This window comes from Notolepis coatsorum (genome assembly GCF_963971535.1).
Source record: "Notolepis coatsorum genome assembly, chromosome: 2".
NCBI classification, from domain to species: domain Eukaryota; kingdom Metazoa; phylum Chordata; class Actinopteri; order Aulopiformes; family Paralepididae; genus Notolepis; species Notolepis coatsorum.
In genome coordinates, this window is record NC_140166.1 from 147,251,412 (window position 1) to 147,268,174 (window position 16,763).

Here is a 16,763-nt window from a genome sequence, read left to right on the forward strand (position 1 = left end):
GACCTAGGAAAGAGTCGGATCAGTGAGTACAGATGTTTTCTAGCATCAGATGTTGTTTGTAGGCCTGTTTGAAGTGTGAGATGGAGGTTATTGCTCTGATGTGGAATATGTATGGGTATATATGTTCATCATCAATAAAGATCTCTATCTATCTATCATGGCATCAAAAATCATTGGCTGTGATCTTCCATCTGTGGCTTCTATATATATGCCGCACACATCAGGCGGAGAGGGGAGAAGGTGATCGGTGACCCCTCTCACCCTGCTTACTACCTCTTTTTTTTTAAACTTTGGCCATTCCGCTGGCTCTTTTTTGCGTTTATCGCATTTTCTCTGGTCAAGAATGACCGACAGAAACAGGTTTGAATGGGTACAGATGGGGGGAAGACACTCTGAGAAAGATACGGCTGCAGTCCGGGAATCGAACTCGCTAACCCCAGATCCGTGACGAGCACGGTTGTCCCCGGCGCCGAAATAGCGCTCGAGGTACGCGGTGAGCTACTGGAGCTCCCCTGCTTACTACCTCTTTAACCCCCTTCCCTCTGGTAGAAGACTCCAAAGTCTCAGGTGTAGGACATCTCGTTAAAAACAGCACATATCCCGAGGTTGTCCGTCACCTGAACTCAAGCCCTAATGCACAGGCACGTTGTACTATAAGAGCTAGCACTAGCCAACAGGCACTGTTAAGCTGTAGCCCTATTTTCAGAAATGTTGCTTAAAGGTACATACCTAAGTAAATGGAAGATTGCTCCACTTCTACAAGGTCGATTTGCATGTTCTTGGTATCTAGGAACATCTAGGGACCTGGGGTTGAGTCAATTGTAATAAAAAAAAGGAGAATATAAATTATGATAATCTTTTTTGCATCTTTGCCGGTGAATAACACCATGTTACAATTGTGCAACCATCAAGCTCGCTCAATGAAATCATTCACCACCATCTTGAGATCAAGTGTACAAATAATCTAAGCAAATTAATAAAGGGAAGATGATTAAACAGAAGGATTTCTAAATACAGTAATAAATTATAATCCATTTGAATTATACATTCGACCTTGACCTTGACCCTATTATGGCCAAATCATACATCTATGGATAGGGAAAAGCTTCTCTTTCAAATTACAGTGTTACATCTGGATTTAGTCATTTCCTCATGGTTTTACGATAAAAGAGAGATAGAATTAGCATTTTTCCGATACATTCTTATTTTCGGTCAATCTTAAAAACATCGGTAAACAAACATAGTGCTGAAAATATACACTTTGACTGCTGTTTTGATAGGGTTAAGGTCTTTACTCTTGGCTACATTTGAAAAAGAAACACAACATTAATTAATACGGTATGTATTGATCGATTTATGATAAAAACAGCAGGGTCCCCCAATCAACCATGTGTTGAAATAGCAATAAAGTATCTATCTATCTATCTATTAGGGGTGGGACGGTTCACAAAATGGACGGTTCGGTTCATATCACGGTTTTGGTGTCACGGTGTTTGGTGTTTGGTTCGATATACGTTAATTTGTATTAAAAAAAATGTAACACTCAAAAATCTAAACATGCTTCATTTATAATTTTTTTTTAATAATTTACAGTGTTACAGTGTTTACAGCCTTAAATAATGTTTGGCACACAAAGACCGAACTGACTGAAAAATGTAGGCTACATTTGTCAAAGTATTAACTGGCAGCATACATCAAACTAACACACACACACTGTACAGTTTAAAAACAACACTGCTCTGTTCATTCTATTTTAAAAATACGTACATTATCTGTCTACATTTATTTAGACTAACATTATTTAAATATTGAGTGCAACTGTGGTGGATTACGTAATTCGGTGAGTTGGAACTATCTATGGGTAGGCGCGGGTCCCCACGGACATTTTAGCATGTGGGACCTTCAGTTTAGGAGGAGTTCATAACATCAACAAGCAGCACGAAAGCGGCAATAGTCCCGGTTGGAGTTAGTAAAACACAGTTGTATGTTAGCCTTCTTGGATGTTGAATAAACGCCTATCATTGTCTTTAAACACCCCGCCTCTCAGACTCTCATTTCCTCCTCTGTTAGCTAGTAGCTACGGTAACATTTCGTTGACTGTATTAGCTGGGGCTAGTGCTACCATAGTTAAAACGTGCGTTGTGTTGTACAAACTGCTAACGCTATGGCAAGATGTGTGTAGGCCTATGTAATGTTAATGGCTAAGTCGTAATGAAGATTGATTTATATTGTGCTTGCCATTTTTACACAAACTGACTAGCACCTGGCTGCAGTGCTGCTGCTGCTGCTGCCTGCAGCCAGTGCTCGCCAAATGATTTTTTTTTATTTGCGCGTCATCTGAACCGTACGATACACAGACGCCCCGAACTGTGGGGGTCGTACCGTACGGTACACAGTTCGGATGCGTACCGTCCCACCGCTACTATCCATCCATCCATCCATCCATCCATCCATCCATCCATCCATCCATCCATCCATCCATCCATCCATCCATCCATCCATCCATCCATCCATCCATCCATCCATCCATCCATCCATCTAATGGAGTGGGTTAGTTCTGATTTGTACCATATTAGCATGCCTCCAGAGTCTCTCCCCTGTTTGACCCCTGTTAGCTTGGTGGATGGTACCAGCAGCTCTCTGTACAGGACAGCCAGTAGGACTATTTCCTCTGTGCCCTGTCTCTTGTAGGACCATGATGTCTGTGTTTGACATTTCTGTGATAAAGTCTGGGTTTCTGCTCTTAGTTCCAAGGGCAGTCGACCTCAAACCTTGTAGATGGTGAAATATTTATATTCCATTATTACGGTGTTATATTCCAGTGGTTTTGTCCTGGACCACAATTGAGTAGTTAAGCCTTACATCATGCGCAGGAGTGGGTTATGAGAATTAGACCATGCCTAGGGGTGGTCGTTAGACCCCCCTAGGCATCGTCTAATTCTCATAACCCACGACTGCGCGTGGTGTAATGGCTTTTATACAACTGGCGCATTCATCCAACCTTATTGCTATACAATAAACACACATTAATTGAAGATTTATTGACAAAACCATCCGCACAAAAAGTAGCTCCAAAAGAAATAAGAGACGTTGCCTCCGTGAGCAGCGCTGTTTCAAGGCATTCCATCTAAATTGACCATGTGTGATGGGATTGATTGATTGATTGATTGAAAGTTTCATTACAGATAGACAGTACAGTACATATATTACATCTTTATACAATTGCCGAATTCATCCAACCTTATTGCTATACAATAAACACACATTAATTGAAGCATAATGGACCTTGCGTTTATGCAGTCAGGTTAGATGCCGTTTACAGTAAAAGTTTTGCTTGTACACGGTTGCAATTCAATTCCCCCTCCTCACAGTCCTCGCCAGTCGCGTTACAATAAGTCATTGGCTATAGATTTTTTAAACAATTTAAAAGGCTAAACTTCGTTTTAACTTCTTTAATTCAAATTTGTTTATTTCATAAAAATGTTCCCGACATAATGCTACCTGCCTCGACGAAATCCGTGATTCGGTTGCGATACAGATGAATTATGAAGTTAGCGGTTGTTATTGGAATGATTGATTGATTGATTGAAAATGTCCTTTTGACGAATGCCATCTAACAACAGACTTCCCCCGATTTATATTGTGTTCCACAATTACTCATGACCCACCAATTACATAATCCAACATTGTGTAAGAAACTAACACATTCCACGTGACAGAATCGTTTTTGAATTAGTCGTTATGATGCTTTCAACACATCCATTCGTAAAGATTATTGTCCGCCATCTTGGCTTTTCCTATGAAAAAGTCTAACTGGCGGAGTGATTGTAATTCGGTTGTGGGCGGGTTCTGGGATCACGAGTGTGGGTTAGAAGAAATAACCACGTCTAACTTGACTGTTTCAGCCAATCAGAATTGAGAAATGTGCATGCCATTGTATAAAGCTCGCTGATCATCTGGTGCGCGGTCTCTCTCTCTCTCTCTCTCTCTCTCTCTCTCTCTCTCTCTCTCTCTCTCTCTCTCTCTCTCTCTCTCTCTCTCTCTCTCTCTCTCTCTCTCTCTCTATATCTCTCTTTCTCTCTCTCTCTCTCTCTCTCCCCCCCCCCCCCCCCCCCCTCTGGTATTGTTACCTGGTTGACCTTGTGTTCTCTCTCCCCCATGCAGCTCCGTGTCCCCCCACCACCCCCCCCCCCCCCCCCCTCCCTCTGGTATTGTAACCTGGTTGACCTTTGACCTTGTGTTCTCTCTCCCCCTGCAGCTCCGTGCGGAGGCCGCTCCACGGGGTCGGAGGGCACCGTTCTGTCCCCGAACTACCCGCGTAATTACACCCGAGGCCAGAGCTGCATCTACGACATCTTCGTCCCGGGGGACTTCGGTGAGCCTGTCAATCATTCATTACCTCCCGATTTGTACCGAAAATACAGGAATAAATACAAGCTGCACCAGAGGGCTACAGCTCTGCGGGCTGGCTGTATATCTGGGGGGGGGGGGGGGACATGAAAACAGATATGAATCTAGCGTGCAGCAGTGTGTCGGCTTTACAGCAGGGCTTGGAGTCGGGACTGTCGGTCTGCGGGGAGGGGAGCTGTTTGCTTTCCCCCGTGTGTTTTAACGAGGAGGGTGTGTGGCAAAGATGTCTCTGAAGAAACGGAGGCAACGCTCACAAAGTCACCAAACCAGGACAAGAACAAACACAGAATTCATCTCCTGCAGCGCCTCTCGTCTCCACCGGGCGACATTAGAGACGTCCTCGTTCAAGATTATATCCGCAGCGTCGGGTTAAGCGCTGATCTCAGATCTGTGTTGATGTCTGAGAGGGGATTGATTGATTGATTGAAAACTGTATTAACAGATTGCAGAATGGGTACAGTACAGTACAGCTCAATACATACAATTGTTAAGGGGATGCAGACCAGAGAAAGACTTTCGTCTTGTTTACATCAGGGTCCCCCATTTTCAATTCATCATAACATATATGACATACATGACATACAGATAGACAGTACTGCTACATCTATACATTTATGACATACCAGATTTGCAAATACAGTACTGTTTGTGATACGAAAATAGTCCAGAAAAAAGAGTATATACATTTGACGTAGAAACTGTACATTGGAGGAGGTTGGGTAGGTGGGGGGGGCTGTACATTGGAGGTGGTTGGGTGGGTGGGGGGAGGTTGGGTAGGAGGGGTGGGTGGGGGACACTGTACAACTGAACAAGCAAAACTGTACATTGGAATATTGACAAGACCATACTTGGTCATTTACTGCACATTGGGGGGGGTTGTGTTAGGACATTTACAGGGGCCAGTTTCGAATTGCAGTCTCCCGTAGGTGTTTTTTGAGAGTGTTTTTGGAAGTGGGTAGTGATTCACATTCCTTTACAGCTTTGGGTAGGGCGTTCCACATTGATGTGGCATAATTGCGAAACGTGTTTAGTCCCTTGTTTGAGCCGAATCTGGGTTTAACATGATTTGTGGAGCTCCCTCTGGTGTTGTGATCGTGGTATTCACTGACCTTTGGGAAGTATTTTGACATGTACATGGGTACCTTGGTCGTGTAGTGTATCTTGTAGACCAGGCCCATTGCAAGTTGCTGTACTCTGTCGTCTACTCTAAGCCATCCTAGGTTGTCAAAGTGGGCAGGGGTGAGGTGGGTTCTAGGAGTAAGGTCAAGCAGTAGTCTGACCAGTTTGTTTTGAGATGTTTGTAATTTTGTTTTTAGCACCTTTGAGGTGCTTTGGTACCATGAGGTGCAAGCATAGTCGTAGTACCCTTGAATGAGTGCTCCTGCCAGAGTCTTCAGGGTATTCTTGTTTACCAGTGAGGAGATCCGGTACAAGAATCGTGTTCGTTGGTTGACTTTTTTTATTACATTAGATGCCATTTTGTCACAGGAAATATTTGCCTCTAGGATGGAACCCAGGTAGGTAATATCTTCTTTCCTTGTGACAATATTGTCACCCACTGTAACTGAGAAGCCGTCAGTCTTGCTGAGTTTGTTATTTGAACCGAAGAGAATGGACTCTGTTTTGCCCATGTGTAATGATAGTTTGTTATCAGCGAGCCATATGCAGATTTTGCCTAGTTCTGAGCTGAGGGTTTTTTCAACCTGTAACTTGTTCTTGTCAGAGACCAGCAGGGCTGAGTCGTCCGCAAACAGGAACAAGTTGCAGTCACAAGCTGACGACATGTCATTTGCATAAATTAGGAACAGTAGCGGACCTAGTATGCTTCCTTGTGGAACACCACAGCTCACTGTGAGGGGGGGTGGATAGGGTACCGTTTACCTCCACCATCTGCTCTCTCCCCTCCAGGTAGGATTGCATCCAGCTCACTGATAGACTATCAAAACCAATTGCTTTTAGCTTGTCAATCAGAATGGTGTGATTGACAGTGTCGAAGGCCTTTTGTAGGTCCAGCATGACCATGCCGCAGTATTTGCCTGCGTCCACCTCTTGTTTGATGTGGTCGTTTAAATAGAGAAGGCATGTGTCAGTGGAGTGGGATGTTCTGAAGCCAGATTGGAATTCGTAGATTAGATTTTTTTACGCGAGGTATTTTTCGACCTGTTCGTATAAATTTTTTTCCATGACTTTTGAGATGGAGGTAAGGATAGAAACAGGGCGGTAGTTGCCAGGGTCTAATTTACTGCCTTTTTTGTGCAGGGGTGTTACTCTCGCAATTTTGAAGTCCTTGGGGACGTGTCCCTGTTTTATGGAGAGGTTTATTATGTGTGTGATGACTGGGGTGATGGCGGCTGCTGAGTCTCTGAGGAATTTGGAGGGGATGTTGTCATGGCCAGTGGCCTTGTTAGGTTGGAGGGCACTCAGTTTTTTGAGTACCTCATCTGTTGTTACCATTTCCAATTTGAAGTCGTCTTTGTGGACCCCTAGGTTCTTGTAGTATGCTACTATGTGTTCTACCCCATACTGCCCTGAGTGGGAGGGTAGTTTGTTTACCAGTGTTGTGGCTATGTTTATGAAGAAACTGTTTAAGTAATTGGCTACATCCAGCTTGTCTGTGATGAGCGTGTTGTCCGTCTTTATGTTTATGTTTGAGAATCTGGTTTTAAGTTTTTTACTGCAGCCAGTTGGTTATTGAGTAATTTCCAAAGTTCACGTGGTTTGTTTTTGTTTTCCTCGGTTTTGTCATTGATGCATTTTTTTTTTGCTGTTTTGATCATGGAGTTTACGTCATTTCTTAGTCTGTTTCTTTCCAGTTTGAGTTCAGTCACGTGGGCTTGGAGTTCACTGCTCGTGCTTTTGGTAAGCTTTGACTGACTTTTACGAAACTCAGAGCATTTTTTGTCTCTGGTTTTCATAGCGGTCAGTATTTCAGTGTGCACGGTGGTGTAGTGGTTAACACTGTCGCCTCACAGCAAGAAGGTCCAGGGTTCGAATCCCGCTTGGGGACCAGGTTTCCATGATGCCAGTTACCCAGGTGGGGTATTTCCCAGGCCTTTCTGTGTGGAGTTTGCATGTTCTCCCCGTGCTCGCAAGGGTTTCCCCCCCCGATAAGATAAACCCAATGGAAAAACATGCACAACAACAAGATCGCTAACGCTGTGGCGTCCTTGACGAAGACGGACAGGAGCACTTGGATTGGTCCCCTGGCGCGGCTCACGTGGCGCCTGTCTGCTCCCGGCTGCCCTTGGGGGGGAAGGACGACGGGATGGGTTAATCGCAGATACGCATTGTATGCATGGTTCGCATGTGTGCCAAATGGTGACCTCGGAGCAGGTCCTAAATTATTATTATTATATTATTATCCACGGCTCAGTGCGATTTTTTACCCTGGTGGTTCTTAGGGGGGCCATGTTGTTTAGTATTGTTGAAAATTTGGTTTTGAAACCAAGCCATGTTTCTTCAACCAGTGTACCATTGAGCTCATCTGACCAGTCCAGACTCTCCAGTTCAAGGTTAAAGGCCTCGCTAGAGTAGGTTTTGAGGTCTCTAGATGTGACTGTTTTGTGACAGCCATCCTTTTGTTTTAGCTTTTTGCGGTTACAGAATATCATATAATGATCACTTAACCTGCATGCTATAACCCCTTTATTGGAGATCTTGGACTTGTCAGAGGTCAGGATGAGGTCAATGGTAGTCTGAGTTGACTCGCATACACGTGTGGGTTGGGTGCTGGCAGAGAATCCAGCTGACGGGAGACAATAAACAGCCGATGCCAAGGTCACCGCTAAGGTCACCGCTCTCGCTGCAACAAAATCATGTTTAAACTGTACATGTCTGTGTGTTTACACTACATCCACCAGCACGCCATACTGAACTCCATCTTATAAACCTCCCCGTCTTATAAACAAGTGGTCACACACGGCACTAGAGGGAGGTGGGGTCAGGGGTCAGAGCCCGGGGCGAGAGGGTGTGGAAGAGGAGTAGTTCTGCGTCGGGAAGGGGAGGCCCTCGCGCTGCCAGAGCCTGATGCTCAGAGAAAGCAGATGAATCCCCCGTGTGAGGAGCATCCAGTCCCTAACCCTAACCGTGTCAGCGTCCCGTCCGACGAGTCCACATCCTCCCAGGAATTCCACAGGTTTTCATTGTTTATTTCTTTCTTTCTTTTCTTTCTTATACATTTAAATTTGCATTTAAATGCGGCCTCTGCTTTAAACCGCCCGCTCTGGGCGTAACGGAGCGCGGAAACCGCAGAACAACACTCCCACATGGGCCTAATGATGTGCTCCTCCGAGACCCCCGCTCTCGTACAGGCTGTTGAGAGAAGAGCGAGGTGTTGTCCTGCGCTGTGGCTTGAAGAGAGAGGTGTTGTCCTGCGCTGTGGCTTGAAGAGAGAGGTGTTGTCCTGCGCTGTGGCTTGAAGAGAGAGGTGTTGTCCTGGACTGTGGCTTGAAGAGGGAGGTGTTGTCCTGCGCTGTGGCTTGAAGAGAGAGGTGTTGTCCTGCGCTGTGGCTAGAAGAGAGAGGTGTTGTCCTGCGCTGTGGCTTGAAGAGCGAGGTGTTGTCCTGCGCTGTGGCTTGAAGAGAGAGGTGTTGTCCTGCGCTGTGGCTTGAAGAGCGAGGTGTTGTCCTGCGCTGTGGCTAGAAGAGAGAGGTGTTGTCCTGCGCTGTGGCTTGAAGAACGAGGTGTTGTCCTGCGCTGTGGCTTGAAGAGAGAGGTGTTGTCCTGCGCTGTGGCTTGAAGAGCGAGGTGTTGTCCTGCGCTGTGGCTTGAAGAGCGAGGTGTTGTCCTGCACTCTGGCTTGAAGAGCGAGGTGTTGTCCTGCGCTGTGGCTTGAAGAGGGAGGTGTTGTCCTGCGCTGTGGCTTGAAGAGGGAGGTGTTGTCCTGCGCTGTGGCTTGAAGAGGGAGGTGTTGTCCTGCGCTGTGGCTTGAAGAGAGAGGTGTTGTCCTGCGCTGTGGCTTGAAGAGGGAGGTGTTGTCCTGCGCTGTGGCTTGAAGAGAGAGGTGTTGTCCTGCGCTGTGGCTTGAAGAGTGAGGTGTTGTCCTGCGCTGTGGCTTGAAGAGAGAGGTGTTGTCCTGCGCTGTGGCTTGAAGAGAGAGGTGTTGTCCTGCGCTGTGGCTTGAAGAGAGAGGTGTTGTCCTGCTCTGTGGCTTGAAGAGAGAGGTGTTGTCCTGCGCTGTGGCTTGAAGAGAGAGGTGTTGTCCTGCGCTGTGGCTTGAAGAGAGAGGTGTTGTCCTGCGCTGTGGCTTGAAGAGAGATGTGTTGTCCTGCGCTGTGGCTTGAAGAGAGAGGTGTTGTCCTGCTCTGTGGCTTGAAGAGATAGGTGTTGTCCTGCTCTGTGGCTTGAAGAGAGAGGTGTTGTCCTGCGCTGTGGCTTGAAGAGGGAGGTGTTGTCCTGCGCTGTGGCTTGAAGAGGGAGGTGTTGTCCTGCGCTGTGGCTTGAAGAGAGAGGTGTTGTCTTTGCTTAACATGAATAGCATACCTGTGTAACGTTAAGTAACTTGTGTTCCGCTGGGAACGTTCAGCATCACTGCAGTGCATACACTTGGTTTAATCCAAACGTCCATTCGGTAACGTTGTATTATGAAATAAGATGGGTGAGTGAGTTGCTATCTCTCTTTCTTGCATGCTTGATTCATTTCCTGATAATGTATGACAGTGACCCCTCCTCATCTCGACTAGACTGTGTTGTTGTGTCTGTGTTCGGGCGTGACTTCAGAATTATTGTAAACACAACATAGTATTGTGATATTCTGATATATATATTTTTTGTGTAAAATAAATAAAACATTTAAAATTTAAAAACTGTTTTAAAAGGTTCGAACCCATTGATTAAGATTTGGGTACCAACGTAACGAACGAAGGTCTGAACCGTCGAACGTTTTGGGCTCAGCCCTAGTGTATGCATGCGTGTGTGTATGCTTGTGTGTGTGTGTGTCTGTGTGTGTGTGTGCTTGTGTGCGTGTGCATGCACACGCGTGTGTGGAGTTAGCTCTCTGGGCTCTCTCTGGACCTGCTGAGTGGCACCGGGGGCGATCGGATCGCAGAATCACCTTTCAGCGCCCGGTCGGCAGGTAATTGAAAACTGTAAGCCCAGGGTCGGGTGTCACTGAAGTCACACCGCCTCCGCGTCTGTCCCCGCGGTGACCTGTGACCTCTGGCGTGCTGTAAGAGACATGTTGTCACGCCGGCTGCACCGACGGAAAGGTCGTTTGGGAAAAGGTCGTCTCGCGGCGCGGAGCCCGGCGGCCAGGAGGAGTTCTAGCTCAGGGGCCCGGCGGCTGAGAGGGTCCTCTTGTGTCACTATATGTTGTGGCTGTGGGGAGTACGCCCCCTGGGGCTGAGATAGAGTATCGCAGGTTTCACATAGTCAAGCTACTGTACAAATACTGACAAATACTGTACACACAGTCATGTTCTGAGTTCGGAAGGTCTGCCTTTTCTGTTAATGGTTAGTTTAAGGTTATGGTTAGTTTAAGGCAACAGTGTGGTTAAGGTTAGGGTTATGGTTAATATAAGGTAACAGTGTGGTTAAGGTTAGGGTTAAGGTTAGGATTAGTTTAAGGTAACAGTGTGGTTAAGGTTAGGGTTACAAACCTATCGCAATGGATAGGTTTGTTGTCAGAAGCGTTGCTGGTTGGCCGCGATGAAATGGGCTCTGCGCATAACCAGCTGCTATACCACACTGAAGTGAGGTGGCTATCTCAGAGTATTCGCCTTTGTTAACTCGGAGAAGAAGCACGGATTTTCCTTGCAGACAAAAACAACACATTGGCAGAGAAATGTGCTGATAATGAGCTGTAAACTCTGTTAGTGGCACTCCAGGATAATCAGCAGAGATTTGGGGGTATTTACTCAGCTTGATGGCTTGTTGTAGGAACAGAATGCAGGAGGCGCTCCATGACCTTTCGTGTGACGAGCTACTGAAAGTCAAGTTCACTGGACAGGCCCTCGCAAAGTTCTGGATATCAGTCCGGAAACGAGTACCCAGTGTTGTGTAATGCTGCGCTGATAAAGCGTGTCCCCTTCGCATCAACATACCTCTGTGAGGGCGGATTTTCAGAGTAGAAGCGGATCTCTGCCAAAGCGCACGTGAACGCATTTTCTTTTCATGTTCTGGCAACATATTTCAGCTAAAATGCCTAGTTTTATAAATGTGTATACAGAAACAATTCCGTTGCTTTTGTTGATAATATTCATTAATTTCATTGATAACATAGTGCTGTAATTTCATTTACGAGACAACTTGTGCTTTTATTTTGATATTCCTTATTTCCACGGTGAAATTATGCAATACATTAGGTGTGGGGTCGCCAAAAAAAAACAGTGTGGTTAAGGTTAGGGTTATGGTTGTGGTTAGTTTAAGGTAACAGTGTGGTTAAGTTTAGGGTTATGGTTGTGGTTAGGTTAAGGTAACAGTGTGGTTAAGGTTAGGGTTAAGGTTAGGGCTAGTTTAAGGTAACAGTGTGGTTAAGGTTAGGGTTAGGGTTAGTTTAAGGTAACAGTGTGGTTAAGGTTAGGGTTATGGTTAGGGTTAGTTTAAGGTAACAGTGTGGTTAAGGTTATGGTTAGTTAGTTGCCTCCCATGCCAGCGTCCTGGGTTTGTTCCGCAGCAGGGAAACTCTAATGTTTTCTGAAAAAATGTAAGTAAAACATTTTAATATGTAATATATGTACTTATTTGTAACTACATCAATATATTACTTATTTGTAATATGTACACATTCGACATTTTTGTAAATATGTCAATATATTAACACATTGGTTGCGAGCCGGATATGACGATTTATCGCTTGGATGCCAGCACATTAATCAATGGGAGGACGAGCACATTTGTGTGCGATTAAACTATATCTTAAATTAATACACATGTCGCTTATCAATGACTTGCTTGCAGTCAACATGTACGAAACGGATTGTTTTTTCATCAGTACATTTCCGTTTTATACCGCTTTGAATACGAGTATAGTTTTGGAGATTTTGGAGAATTCCAGAAAAATCCGCGAAAATAGCCATTTACTGGAATACACAAAACACGTTGTAATTTTTCTGCCTATTTATGAATCGTTTTCAAATAAACGCTAGATTATTGAGAGTATTTGTGTTCTTATGCACGATACAAAAGCGTGCTGAAAAATCATTTATTCGTGCCGCGCTCAGCGCCTAACGCCACACACACACACACACACACACACACACACACACACACACACACACACACACACACACACACGCACACACACACACACACACACACAACAACGCGATATCGGGATGTTACGTTTTCGGTATGGTTGGCCCGGTGGGAATCGAACCAGTAACCCTGGCAGTGTTAGTGCCATGCTCAGTGTGCCAAGCGAGCACCCTTACCCCTGGACCACATCAAATGACTTGTGCTTAAGGTTACTCTAAGCAAAATATCTAAGCAAATGAATAAAGGAAAGATGATTAAACAGAAGGTTTTGTAGATACAGTACTGAATTATGCCATCCGGACACATGCAATTTGAAATATTATTATAGAATATAGAATGTCAGGCCTATAAATTACCTTATTGTGGCCAAGTCGCACATCTATGGATCGGGCTAAATCTCCTCTTTCCAATGGCAGAGTTCAATCTGGATTTAGTATCACCAGGCGTGAAATCTACTGTAAGTACAGTTACTTTTTATAATGGAAATCTCTCCGCCATTTTTCATCAGATTGCAACGCCGTCTTTTGCTAGACGTTCACAGAAACGTAAAGAAACGAACTGCAGGTTATTGAGGTATTCCCTACTATAAGCCAAACGGTGAAGTACAATTACACAAAATTCCAAGATAAGATCAAATACGACTTTGACAGGTGGTCCAAACTTAAAAACTCAGTACAGGCCCGAGTATCAATAGTTAAGATGGATGTTTTACCTAGAATCAACTTCATTAGCTCAATGTTACCGTTACCCCCTCCTGATGGTTACTGGAAAAAATTACACTCCACCGCATATACATTTATTTGGAATAACAAACCTCCATGAATAAAAAGATCCACCGCACAGAGAAACAAAGCCGACGGAGGTTTAGCATTTCCAGACTTTTACCACTATTTTAAAGCGTACTCTTTAAGACCACTGACAACCTGGTTTGACCCCCAAGCATCTGTATCCTGGAGAAACTTAGAAGAAAATATAGTAGCACCACATAGACTGCAGGACATAGTATACACCATATTATCAATTAAGCAATGCAAATTGAAATTTGGCCCTCTTATTACACATGTGATTCGGATATGGCGTGAAACACAAAAGAAATATTCTAACCAACATAAATGGCATAGCCATACTCCCCTATTCAATAACAATGCACTCCTTATTGGAAAACGACCTATCAGATACCCCAAATGGGAAAAGCAGGGCATACATACATTGGGATATGTTTTCAACAAACAGGGTTTTTGTAGCTATCAAGATATACGTAACAAATTTAACCTCACCAGTTCCACATATTATTTCTACGCACAGTTATTGGAATGTTTGAAGGCTCATGGAGTCCCATTAAAGATACCAATTGAGCACCACAGATATCACAAATTCTTCTATGAAAGAGAGACATCGAGAGGCTTCGTATCTGATTTGTATCATCACTTACTAACGTCTTCGTATGGAATCCTTCCCCTAGACTCAGTCTGGAGGAGGGATATACCAGACTTGGAAATAGATTTTGATTGGCAAGAAGTCTGGGCAAACGTTCGAATTGCGTCACGCAACCCGGATCATCAACAAATTAATCTTAATTATATTCATAGGACATACCTGACTCCTATAAGATTGAACAGAATGGGACTTAGACAAGATTCTCTATGTTCCTTATGTACAAATGGTGATGAGGGTACATTTATGCATATGTATTGGGATTGCCCACCTGTTAAGATATTCTGGGAAGAAGTGACCCTGCAATTATCAGAATTCTTATTTCTGAACATACCTGTACAGCCCTCTGTATTGCTGTTGAATGATGTTTCTCAGTTTGCAGCCCCTATACAGCTAAAGAGACTAGTTTTATCCGGTCTCACAGCTGCTAAAAAGCTGATAGCATCACGATGGATTCAACCGGATAAAATGTGCCGGAAGGTATGGGTTCTTACCTATCTCGATGTGATTTATCTAGAGATATATACAGCAAGAATTTTAGGTGTCAGTGAAACCAGCATTGCAATCTGGTTAGGTGGTGGAGAGAATAAAGGCTAGCATATGAATTGTAGTTCCTGGTTAGAAACGAATGAAAATGGATGGATTATCCAAGTGGGGGTCCTGGGGGGGAGAGCGAGCAAGAGCGTATGTATGTATTGGATTGGATTGCAAGTATTAGGTATATATCCCGTAAACTACATTTATATTGATTCAAATGGAATGTATAGTCCTGTGATTTACTTTGGATATTTACTGTTAATACTTGTGTGTCTAATTTTATGTTATGTTTAAAAAATTATAAATACAAAAAAAATACAAAAAAAAAAATAACTAACTGCATTCTAATTTATGCCAATAATGTTCAGGTTTGTGGTAGATAATGCCGAAAAACAAGATAAATAAAAAAGGAAATCCACAAGTCATATGATTGACAGGAGCTGGCTTGAGCTGGGTAGTGTTGTTTTTCGAAATTCCTACACCCATTGAAAGCCCTGGGTCTCCTCTCCTCATATGACTACAAACAAAATGGCGGCAACCATTTCCTTGCGTCGATATTCGCTAGTTTCTGAATAGATTTCCAAAACTCATATTTCACTAATAACACTTTAACCTATTGGTAAACAAATATATTGCTGAAAATATACACATTGACTGCTGTTTTGACAGGGTTAGGGTCTTTACTCTTGGCTACATTTGAAAAGAAAACGCAACATTAATTCATACAGTCTGTAGAGATGGATTTAGCGTGTGATGTCATTTGCGGTCCACCACCGGACAGCTCAGGCTTAAAGGAAAACTCCAACATTTTGGGAAATTAGCTTATTTAACATCTTCCCTAGAGTTAAACAAGAAGATACATACCTTTTTTGTCTCTGTGCGTGCATTTAGCTTTGGGTCGCTCCGTTAGCGTAGCTTAGCTTCATCACTGGAAGTGGGGGGGGGACAATAGCCTGACGTTCCCTTACAGTGTATACAGTCACCAAATACACTCCAAATACAACTCCAAAACGTTCATGTAAACATGTTGTGACCTGTGTATTTACCACGTGGATAAATAAAAAATAATTGAATTAGACAATTACGTTTTCTAAGCAAATATGAAATAGAAAACGTAATTGTCTAATTCAATTATTTTGTATTTCTCCACGTGGTAAATACACAGGTCACAACATGTTTACATGAACGTTTTGGAGTTGTATTTGGAGTGTATTTGGTGACTGTATACACTGTAAGGGAACGTCAGGCTATTGTCCCCCCCCACTTCCAGTGATGAAGCTAAGCTACGCTAACGGAGCGACTGTTCCAAAAGCTAAATGCACGCACAGAGACGAAAAAGGTATGTATCTTCTTGTCTAACTCCAGGGAAGATGTTAAATAAGCTAATTTCCCAAAATGTTGGAGTTTTCCTTTAAGAGGTTAAGTTAATATAAAACCGTGTTTAGAAAAAAAATGTGTTCGTTAAATACATACCTTAGATTTGTTTAAGTGGCGAGTGATGTTTTTTGTTGTTCACAAATATCTCGCCACACATCAAGACTGCATCATTAGTAGTGGAAGCAAATTAATCTGTCCACACTTTTTAATTTATTAAAAAATTATAAAAAATTGCCGTTATTTATTTCCATATTATTATTATTTTTCAAACCTACAGGAAGCCGCTCGCTGGCTTTGGGAAGAGCGGTGAGCGGACAGTGGTGTGTAACGTCTCCGGTTTTCCCAGAGAACCTTGCATGGCCTCGTCTTACTCACGCTTGATATACTAGCATAATGTATGTACATACTAAACAACACGCCAAATGTAATGCGACTCTCCTCTACATACATGTCCCTTTTAGTTACTCTGCGAACACGCTCATCGCATGAGACTCATAACACACACGTTAAGGTGATCATTGGTATTCATACATCACTATCTCTGGTAGTAAAGCGGACGATAAAGAGAGGTGGTGGCGGCAAGCGCCACACGCGAGCGCCGACCATTAGTCCACATTCATCTGTGGAGCCATCACTCCTTCGCCAGCGCGACGCTCGCAGTCGGCTGGGTGCCTTTTCTGCATTGCTAATTCTATTTTGCACCGTTTGGGAGCCATTAAGGTACAGTGTGCGTCTCCGCTGCCCTTTAATGTTTAATTATTCTGTCAGAAATAATGGTTGCAGTCGTATTTCAAACAATAGCCCCTGTTCTT

The 16,763-nt window shown here is 43.8% G+C and overlaps 1 protein-coding gene across 1 annotated transcript in view; it reads left to right on the forward strand.

Moving 5' to 3' along the window:
• LOC311223559 (CUB and sushi domain-containing protein 3-like) overlaps nt 1-16,763 on the forward strand; it is a gene marked incomplete at both ends in the record, with an annotated part of 752,195 nt that overhangs the window by 341,933 nt on the left and 393,499 nt on the right. The window contains 1 exon segment of the mRNA XM_084308339.1: nt 4,259-4,375. Within this exon segment, the coding sequence (XP_084164465.1) occupies nt 4,259-4,375 (117 nt within the window).